Raw genomic sequence first — 11200 nt, forward strand, 5'->3', positions numbered from 1 at the left:
GCCCATGTCATTCCAGCAGCCCTGGTCTCAGCCTCAATGCTTCTTTTCCATGTCTGCCTCAAGCGACCAATTTTACGCTTGTCTTGCAGGTTTCATTCAAGCGCCTGCCTAGTGATGTTGGATGCAGGCTTCCGCAAGGTGTGGCCAATCCAGTTCCATTTTTATTTTTTGATCTCCATCGGGACATGCATATATGTTTAAAATTGCATTCTTTTTGATCTGTCATACTTAAGTTTCAAATAGTATTGGGGAGGTCTGCAATGCTTAAGTTTAAAGTAAAATTTTTGTTAATCAGCCATGCCCAAGTTTGAAATAGAAATTTCATTTTGAATTTACTGAATTACTGAACATATTATTCTCTGAAATAAAGAAAAATCCCAGATTTTAATCTTGTTTTTAAGTACTTTTTCTTGCTGTCTGATAGAAGACCTAATCCACAAAGTCCTTTTTCTCCTTTCTTTACCTGGTTGTCGCAAACATGCTGGTGATCAGTAGAAAACCTGAATGGCAACAATCAAAACAGCATTATCAAGCCCACAAGTAGTTGGTCTTCAACTGACCTAGCTCAGGAAGGATTAGCAAAAATGGGTAGTGATGGTCAGATACTGTATTTACTCAGGAGGATATTAATTTAACTTGACCAGGTCACTAGCAGTTACAAGTATAAGTGACGGGGTTAGATTCCTTATTGTCATCTGTGCCCCATATTTCTTCAAATATGGGGCACAGATGACAACCATATGCATTGATATACTTACATATCGTGCAAAAATAAGTCACCAAACTAAAATTAAGAAAAACTTATTGAGTAGAATTTTAATTAAAGATTGATTTTTGTATTTTACCAATCTGCTATTCATTATTACTTGGTTAAATGACAGACTGACTTATCACCTCCTGTTTTATGGACATTTCCACTCTTATCTTACTACAAATCGGTAAAATATAAAAACTGTTTTTTTTTTTATTTTTAAAATTCTACTCAACAATTTTTTCTTAATTTTTGGTGCAGATACCTATTTTTACCTGATACGCAAGTACATCAAAAAGTTTTATGGTTAATTTATTTGGAACTGCAATTTTCAATTTATTTGTAAATGCAATTTTTGTCCTGTGCTTTTAATTGTATAAACACCAACTTTTTCATTTGTTGTCTCCAGAATTGTCTATCACTCACATCTTGATTTATCAACCCCAGCTGTCCCATGTATTCAGCCACTAACTGTCTCCAATTGCTCTGAGGTCTAGCCACTTTTTGTGGACAACTTATCTTCATTAAAACAAATTTCCTTGGATTTTCTGAAGACATTCGAACCATTTTAATCTTCTATTCATTCACATCAATGATCAACAAATCTTCTGCTGACAAATTTCTTGCAATTCTAAATCTGTCCGTATTTACTTGTCTCCCAGAGAGGTCAAAGTTTGACACACGGTCATTTTTTTTATGTGAAGGATATTTTACACCTCAAAAAGAGACACTCTGGATGGAACAAAAAATAAAAATTACTCCAGTTATAACGAATCTCTCTCTTCTGAAGAAGAAAAAGATAGATACTATACTTTGATCCCAGTTTGAAACCGTATGCTAGATCTGTTAGTGCATCTCACATCGGCTATGGAATTGAAATCATGTCTTGGATGTACACGGAAGAACAGATTACATACACATAGTATACAACTCTCAGTGCAAGTCCATAATCAATGAAAAAACAAAAAAATACCAGAAATAAAGGAACATCTTTGTAGTGTACATACCTGTGACAGCAAAAAAAAAATATCAAACACAAAAAAAAAAATGTAAATTGATCGGATAGTTTTATTTAAAAAAAGATTTTATGGCTAAACTATGAGTGATGATCTTCCAACGCCATTTTGCAAAACAAGGGAGATAATTCCAGATAATTCAAGTTTTTGAAAGATTTTAGAAATATGAGGAGGGTGGGTGGGGGAAAAACTCAAATTTGTTTAAAAATTATATTTTCTTTATAAAAATCAAATGCCTTTTTCAATTTACATGATTTTTGGTGTACGATATTTTCTTTCCGACACAAGTATGTACACCATCAAGATTTTTCTTTATTTTTGTTTTTTTATAGGGAGAGGGGAGTTATAGACTTGCACCAGTTTCTCTAAACTTATTTTTTTTACATGCTTCTGACAGAAAACATCCGTCAAGTTCAAAGCTGCTCATACTGCTCCAATCCTGCAACCTCCAGAACTATCTAGGACATCTCCAAGATATTTAAAATTGGAAACATCCTCTCTCCAGCTAAGTCACTCTCAATTTGAGCGTCCCACAAAGATGGAAGCAGAAGACCTGATGTTTATAACAGTATCTTTATTAATTGTTATTCATTTTTATTATTTATGTTAAACAGATATTTATAAATAACTTTAAAAAAATGTTACCATTGTCTAATTTAAAAAATAAATAAATATGTATAAAAGATAACTAAGGCTCTATATCGGAATACAAGGCAATGGAGTCTAAGTGACTTGGTGCAAATTCATTAATTTAGGAGTCAGAGCTGAACATTTGAATCACAGTAAGCATCACTAACCAGTCTAGAGTTTAGTGTGCAAAAATAGGTAAATATAGTAAAATTTCCTTCACTTTAAATTAAAATAAATAATTTATTTTGGGGTTATTTCAATAAAATTTGGATCTAAACAAAATTTCATCTTTACTCTTTATAAATATACAATTCTTTATAAATATTTATATTTTTTCCATCAACTTTTGGCTTGAAACTAACTATAATACACATTCTTGGCTTTTAGACTGTGATCAAACTTATGTTTTGTCTTCATTAAATCAAAACCAGGTTCACTTTTAGCTTAGATAATAACAAAATAAATTTGAACTTGAATTTTGAAGAGTGGATTCTGAACAAAGCTAAGTTGGTACATCTAGTCATCTATTATATAAAGGGCAGTCATTTGTGTATGTGTATGTATGACTGGCTAAAAGTAGAAAATGACGAAACAAATACCCACAAAGTTGGTATTTTATTGATTGGCTATTAATATCTAAAATTAAAAAAAAAAATTATTCACTATTTGACTCTAAACTGCTGAAGATTTCAACAGGGAGGTCAGGTTTTCAGTCAGTTTATGTACTAAGTAAAAGGAAGCAACTGATTTTTTATCAAGGATTATACTGAATCATTCCTTGAGGAGTCTATAAAAGGAGTTGTGTATGTCTATAGAAAGGAATATGTTAGGCAGAGAAGAGGGGGAGAAGGAAGAAAGATGAAGAGAAGTTTTAATAGGCATATATTACACTTTTGTCCCTAGCAATGCCGGATAGCCCTGCTAGTTTATTATATAAAATTTCTACATGTGTGTGTGTGTGTGTGTGTGTGTGTGTGTGTGTGTGTGTGTGTGTGTGTGTGTGTGTGTCCAACTAAAAGCGAGAAATTTTTAAGATATAAGAAAAATACAATTATTAGTTTACATTCTAATTACAGACTCCATAACCTTGTTTTCATCACGTCATTTTATGTTAAAACTGGATTCCTTGAGATTTTTTTCATTTTTCACATCAAATATAATGGTAAATGTCCGAAACGATTAAAAAAAAAAAAAAAAAAAAAAAAAAAAAAAAAAAATGAAATGAGTTTTTGTGAAATGAGCCTTAACTTACAATTTTAAATCTCACACATGTAAATTTCAAAACTGGAAACTTAATTTCCCAAAAACGGTAAAACTGTAGTTCTTGCATCTTGCATGAAACAACTGTAGAAAAAACTTTAAGATGTTATGAAATTTTTGAGATGAGGATTGATAATTTGCTTTATTTGGACCACTATTCTCAGCTTGGTTATTATTTTTACAACATTTCGACAATTATAACCCTCAACCTTCTTTAGGTATATCTTTTCAGAACTGGAAAACTATGGATTTGCAGGTCTGACATAAATATTTGCAAGTTTGAAAAGATGCATCTGAATAAGGTAGGAGATACATTGTTTGAAACATTGTGATAATAATCACTAAGATCCAAATAATCCATATTTAAAGATTTCGTTCTGAAGGTTTTTTGTATTTCATCCCGATATAATCAAAGATGTCTTCTTCCGAGGAAACAGGCAGAGGCTCCCCGGGGATCCTAGTGCTGCCCATAGGTCGGATTGTGTATTCATTAAGGGTGAACCCGTTCTCTAGGGCTTTGCCTCTCATGTCCTTATTAAACATGTCACTACCCGTAAAATACAACAAAGCGCAATAGTACTGATCATGGGGGATCAAGCGTAAATCCAAGCGTCGAAAATGTCGGATTTTTCCCTCATCCTCCTCATCTTTTTTTTCACTTTTAGGAAGACGGCACACACCCATGAATTTGGAATCACCCATTGAAATTTTGTCTGTGATCAAACCACAAGCAGTAAGTCTTTGCACAACTTTTGTTAGAAGCTCTGGGTTTTTTTTGTCAGACGATGCAAACTTTGTGTGAGTTAGAAGGATATCAATGTCCCCAGATGAGGTTGCACCTCGTCGGAAGCTTCCGCAGACGTCAGCTGTATATCTCTCATCCATATCCTTGATCTCCCTTTTAGCGATATCTCTAAGTTCGATGAGCTCTTCACGAGGAATTCGCAATTCAAAGTCGTCAAAATGATTCAGACCAATTTTTTGATGGTGGTTCAACGAATCTATATTTTTCCTCAGGTCGGCAATATTCATAATGCCATCTTTGACAAACATCGCAGCAGCTGATGGACCGATGCCTGAAACTTTGGTCAATTCGTTGATGGCAACGTTCTTGTCGTTTGCTCGGATTTTATTCAGCTTGGCCAGTTGACCCGTGCTGATAAACTCGTCGATTTTTTTGGCAATTTTATCACCGATTCCATTCAAGCGTTGGGCCTCCTCTCCACTCTTGATCCGCGTTGGGTGTTTTGCCAGTAGACCAGCCGCTTTACGATAAACGTTGTACTTATATAATTCTCGCGTAACGTTTTTCTCATAGTTCGCCAGTTCCATTAGAAAATCGCAGAAATCTGCGTTCAGGTTATCTGTGTTTGGATTTTTACGCTTACTCATAGTTGGAAAAGATTTTCTGGAAAAGATAAAAAAATGAATTCTTAGAATGTCAAGTAAAATTGAAAAGATAAAAAATAAATTCTTAGAATGTCAAGTAAAATTGAAAAGATAAAAAAATAAATTCTTAGAATGTCAAGTAAAATTGAAAAGATAAAAAAATAAATTCTTAGAATGTCAAGTAAAATTGAAAAGATAAAAAAATAAATTCTTAGAATGTTAAGTAAAATTGAAAAGATAAAAAAATAAATTCTTAAAATGTTAAGCAAAATTGAAAATTTATGTGTGATTTGTATTAAATTAAATTTTGTGCACAATTATTTTATTGCAATATAAGTTCAAAAATGTTTTTTTTTAATTATTTTAAAAAAACATTTTTTTAGCAATAGTATCCAGAGATTTGCAGTCGGGACATAAGCAAGTTAAACACTATAAATAGAATCAAGTTCTTACTTTTACCAAAGTCAATTTAAATTTATGTAATAAAGTAATCAAGCACTCTAAAGCCAGATAGGAATTTTTATCCTCAGCCCCCAAAATTAACAGAGATTAAAGCATTCCTGTAATTACCTGGTGCCTATTGATTGCAGAGTAATGTGGTTCTGTGCAGTTCTAGGAGGTCCACACTTCCAGGCCTTGCCTTCTCTCTTTGAGAAGGGGTTAGTTTATTGCTAATCACCTGAGGCGCTATTATTGGGGAATGCTGACAGGGTTGCCCAGACATTTTTTGCAGGTCAGAGTGCCCCTCTTCAAGGATGCTGACTTCTCAATCCCACTTTCTGAGCCTGGTGTCACAATTCTTGAAGTGGGAGAGAACTAAATACCCCTCTCATTCTAAAGTCTCTCTCTCAATATATATATATATATATATATATATATATATATATATATATATATATATATATATATAAATATATATATATATATATTAGTTTTTTACTGTAAACAAGTGATGATCCCTCCAAAAATATGATAACTAATGTAAATTCTTGGAAGCTAATAGTGATTACAAGAGATTACCTTTACAAGCAAAGGTATTTTCCAATGAAGGACTTAGGACTAAAAGTCTTCTTTTTTCATAGGTTGTAAAAATTCCAATGTTCTCTCTTTCTCTCTCGCTTTGTCATTTACAGATTATTTTGCTGTATCACAGCTGTTCATTGTGACTACACAATCACCCCCACCCCACTTCTCATAAGATTGAATCTACAACCAACTAGTTGATAGTCAACAACCTTAACTCCCAAGTTACAGAGTGGATTCTGATAACAAGCAACATCTTAATACATTATGTAATCACTGACAATTATTAGAGAGTGCTTCATTTGTTTACAAATAGCTGTGTTTTGTCGTTAATAGTAGTTGATGATATCACTACTCAAAGACACTTTTTTATGGATATGGCTCCAGACAAGGCCTGAAGCCACTTGATATGAAAAACTAACAGGAACGAAAAGATGATTATTGCAAAGAGAGGACATGCTTGATGACCTTAAACTTGCAAAGACCAAGGCTATAAGTAGGAGGAAAACAGTCAGCAGGATGAGAGTTCAACAAACCTGCAGTTCTGGGAAAAAAGCTACTTGAATAGGAAGCTATGTTATAAAGAGGTATCAAAACAGTGAACTGAGGGAGACCACTAGACCAAAGAGTCAAATGAGCTGGAACAAAGGAAGCAGGGAATAGATTGGATAATTCTAAAGAACACATGCCATAATGGTATTTATAGAAAAGACCGACTCCCAAGATAACACGCGTGCAAGAGAGATTGTAGAGAAGAAGAAACGGTGGAATTACAGATACCTTTCTGTACTTTATCAATAACCTTCGAATGGGACAGATTCACCACCAGCCCAAATATGACAACAATACTCCATACATGGTCTGATAGTAGAATTGTAGTGATAAGAACAGGTGTTAGAAAGTGTTTAGAGAGACTTTACAAGAAGCAGAAAGAGCTTTCGACCATAGTTGAGATGAAGGGAGTTCACGTGCGCATCCTAGATATTTCAGTCCCATATGACTGCTTCCAGGTCTTGCCTCTCAACATTGGCATCCCTTGCAATGACATCTGGGTATGTGAGCATTCTACTTCTGGAGTGAATAGCAGGGTTCCACAGGAGTAGGGAAGGAATAATTTCATTTACTGCTCCATGACAATTTTGTCCCCTAGTTTTGGAAGCTACTGTATAACAATAACCTGCAAACTGAACGCATCTTGCTTTGATCTAATATATGAACTCCAAGAAAGATTTGATGAGAAAGAAAAACTAAGATGATAGAGCAAAGAGCCGTGAAAATTATACTGTAGGTAAGTTGATAGCATGTTTCCTTTTTTTTTTTTTTGCATGACGTGGTGTGAAGGTTCAAACTCTGCACGTAAATTTCTTAATTTTTTTTTCATTAACTGCTAAGAATTTTATAAGACTTGAAAATTTATGTTTTTTTTAAATATTTTTTTGCATGACGTGGTCTGAAGGTTCAAATCCCTCACGTAAATTTCTTAATGTTTTTTTTCATTAACTGGAAACAAGTTTACATAAAATCATTTTATAAAAGAAACAGTAGGTTCTCTAAAATGCAATGTAAAATAACATATGGACTAAGTTACTGCATGAAGGCATGTGAAGCTTCCTCTTAGGCGATTTCACGGATTTTGATGACAATAAAAATATAGGAGTGTGAAATATTTGTTGATCATTCAATCCTGGGTAACATTGTGTCTCCCTGCTAGTATATATATATATATATATATATATATATATATGTATATATTAAAACTCTGCAAATTAGAACTTACAAAAATGTATTATTTGACAAGGAACACACAATGAACATTTAGAAAATTCCTTATTCCGTGGAGTTTCATAGAATGCTTTCTTCAGAGGAAAGATAATAACATTATTTATACTTAAACTATGATTTTGCTGTTTAGTGCATAAATTTAAACTACAATATATGAGGTGAATCATATTTGCATAAAAGATAATGAAAAAGTTTCTGAGAATGCAAAAGTGCAAAATATACTTTATATATATATATATATATATATATATATATATATATATATATATACATACACACACACAGGTGGCAAAAAAGAAAGTCTGCACTTGTAATTTTTTCAAAAACTGCAAATTTAAGCTAAATTTAATGTAACTGTTTAAACAAACTTTACCTCATTTTATTGGCCTTTTATTCTTCTATAATTTTACCTGCTCATATTTGACTTTTAATTGAAATATTCTAGTGTTCACATCAATTTAAAAAAATAACTTCTAAATTGAGGAGGCAAAAAGAAAGTCCGCACAATGGAAAGTTGTGATTTAAATGTAACTTCAGGACATTAATGCAACACAAATACAAGAACACAATGAACTAGTTAATATTTAGTAGCATAGCCCTTCTGCAATTTGACAGCCTGCAATCTTTTGGGAATTCCTTGAATTAAACTGCAGCAATACTCAGGGGAAAGGGCATCCCACTTTTCTTTAATTTTTGTCCAAAGTTCAAAGTTCTTCCAAATTTGAAATTTTATCATTGCATAGCTGTTGCTTGATGTAATGCCATACATTTTCGATAGGATTGAGGTCTACAGATTGTGCAGGCCAATCCAAACACGAACCTCTTCCAGGAACCTCTTGACATTGCCAGCTGTGTGAACGGGAGCAATATCCTGCATGAAGATGGGATTATCATTCAAATTCTGACCAAAGTAGGGTAGAAAATGCTCAGTCAACATAGTAATGTACTTGTTTGAATTAATTCGACCTTGCAAGCTAACTATAGGCTTTAGACCATTGCTACTAATAATGTCCCACACCAAAACTGAACCTCCACCACCTTGCAGCATTGAAACTGAGCACCTAGGATTAAATTCTTCATCTTTCCTCTGATGGACATACTACCTACCATCACTGCCTAGCCTACTGAACTTGCTTTTGTCGCTAAAAAGCACTTTTGAGCAATATGAAGAGTCATGATCTTCATTTCATCTGACGAAGTCCAGACGGCGCTTCTGTTCTTTACAGAAATCATTGTCTTTCAACATATCCTCGCAAATTAAATTCCTTTAATCTGTTCTTGACAGTAGAAAGAGAGCACTTTTTAACAAGATTGCACTGTTGTTGGATTTGAGGAGCCGTTTCAAATCTGTTTCTTAGACTGCGGCTCTTGATAGTATTGTCTTCCATGTTAGAAGTAACTCTAATATGACCAGATTTAGGGGCATCACGTACACTGCCGGTGTTTTGGTGCTTTTGCAGTCTTTCGTACCATTTTCTCATCACATTTCAATCTGCGGCTGATTTCTCGATTAGATAAACCAGAAAGGTGGAGATTAATGAGCTCCTGACGATCACTAAGAGAAAGTCATGGCATATGGACCAAATGTTACGTTGTATAACCTGGAACAACAAAAATTACGATTAGAGATGCTTTGTTGCCTGTTGGTGGATATTTTAAACTGATTTAGGGGCGATAATTTAAACTGGTTTTAAGCGAATTTGTTGCTGTGGATTTTCTTTCTGCCTCCGCAATTTGAAGTAATTTTTTTCAAATTGACGTGAACACTAGAAAATTTCAATTAAACGTCAAATATGAACAGGTAAAATTATAGAGGAATAAAAGGCGAATCAAATGAGGTATAGGTTATTTAAACAGTTACATTAAATTTAGCTTAAATTTGCAGTTTTTGAAAAAATTACAAGTGCAGACTTTCTTTTTGCCCGCACTGTATATTTAAACAAATATTGTTAAAGAAAACAGAGAGCTTCCATTTAATTAGACCTTTTTATTTTTTCACTTTTTCTGATGATCTTTTTAGCGTGTAAACCGAGAGAATTAATATGTTCTTTGTGTAGCTCGAAGTTGGTTGTGGTGATGCTTTTTGTCTTTTCAAGAAAATATCATCAGGAAGGCTGTGTCAATATTATTTGCGAGGAGAACATTTTTTTTTTTTTCATACACACACACACACATACACACACACACACACACACACACATCACATTATCAAGGCCAAGAGGCCACTCGAGGATAAGGGTTAAAGAGTGTACAGTAGAAATTGGACAATATATAGTAATCATTTGTAATGAAAATTCGGTAAATTTGTTAACTTATATGGAACGGCTCATCAAGTAGCAAGTGAATGTGTGCGAGCTAGTATAGAAGAGAGGGATACTCAGTTTCGTGGTCAGTGCTGGGCCTGGTGAGGGTTGGGGAGGAGGGGGGGGAGTTAGAGTGTGTTTTCGCTGGATTGGAATGTGATTTGATTGAGAGCAGGTCTGGAATTTTAATGTAATTGAAATTTTATTGTAATTTGAAATTTTCAACCTCTTCTACAGCTTCACCATTGAGGGTTATAGCACTAGATCAGATGGGGGGGGGGTTACCAGAGATCATTTCCATTTCAGAAGCATCGATTCTCATTCCAACTGTTTTGCCCACATGACTGATCTCGTCGAGTACATGTTGAACCTCCACATAGGACTCGTCAAGGATCGCAACGTAATTAGCAAAGTTGAGATCGGTGATAGAACAGGCGTGGCCTACTCTGACACCATAGAAGGCTGCCAAGCTCTTCTCTAGGATCCAGTCAATGATGTGATGTAGTTTAACAGGACGGGGGAGAGCACACATCCTTGGCAGATATCTGTTTGGATGAAGGAATTGAATTCTTCCCCATAGCACCTCACTCTAGTTCGGGTGTGTGTGTAGTATGCCTTGATGAGGTTGAGAAGCTTGATTACCTTTATAATTGTAAAAGGGTACCTCGTTAGTACAAACTAAGTGATTTTTTAAGTATTCGTTCGTCAATTTTAAGGAGAGGAAGAGAAAGATTGTTGTATATATTATCAAGGATTATATCTATGTGTTTGTTTTTTTTTGACAAGAATGTTTGTGAAAAGGCTTTCTACGTTGAGGGAGACATAATTTTCTTGTCAGGTTATTTTGCTTTTAGGATTTCTATTAGTTCTTGTGTGAATTTGACACTGTATTTACTGAGTAAATATGGGTTTATGAGGGTGTTGAGTAGTTTGGTGAGGGAGTAGATTGAGGGAATAGATTAAGTACTTTGGTTAGAAAATAGACCGAACTTGTGATATGATGGGTCATAAGTAGTGCTGTGACAACAGAATATTCTTTTCATTGT

At 34.1% G+C, this 11200-nt stretch overlaps 1 protein-coding gene across 2 annotated transcripts in view; it reads right to left on the reverse strand.

Annotated features, from left to right (window-relative positions):
• Positions 1 to 2324: 2324 nt before the first annotated feature.
• LOC145252621 (DNA polymerase beta-like) overlaps positions 2325 to 11200 on the reverse strand; it is a 14100-nt gene continuing 5224 nt past the window's right edge. For both annotated transcript variants that reach the window (XM_080112341.1, XM_080112340.1), the window contains exon 2: positions 2325 to 5065. In XM_080112341.1, the coding sequence (XP_079968467.1) occupies positions 4021 to 5049 (1029 nt within the window). In that variant the 5' untranslated portion in view covers positions 5050 to 5065 and the 3' untranslated portion in view covers positions 2325 to 4020. The remainder of the gene's footprint in view (positions 5066 to 11200) is intronic.

This window comes from Euprymna scolopes, chromosome 29 (assembly GCF_053919585.1).
Source record: "Euprymna scolopes isolate OS-2025 chromosome 29, ASM5391958v1, whole genome shotgun sequence".
Classification (NCBI taxonomy): domain Eukaryota; kingdom Metazoa; phylum Mollusca; class Cephalopoda; order Sepiida; family Sepiolidae; genus Euprymna; species Euprymna scolopes.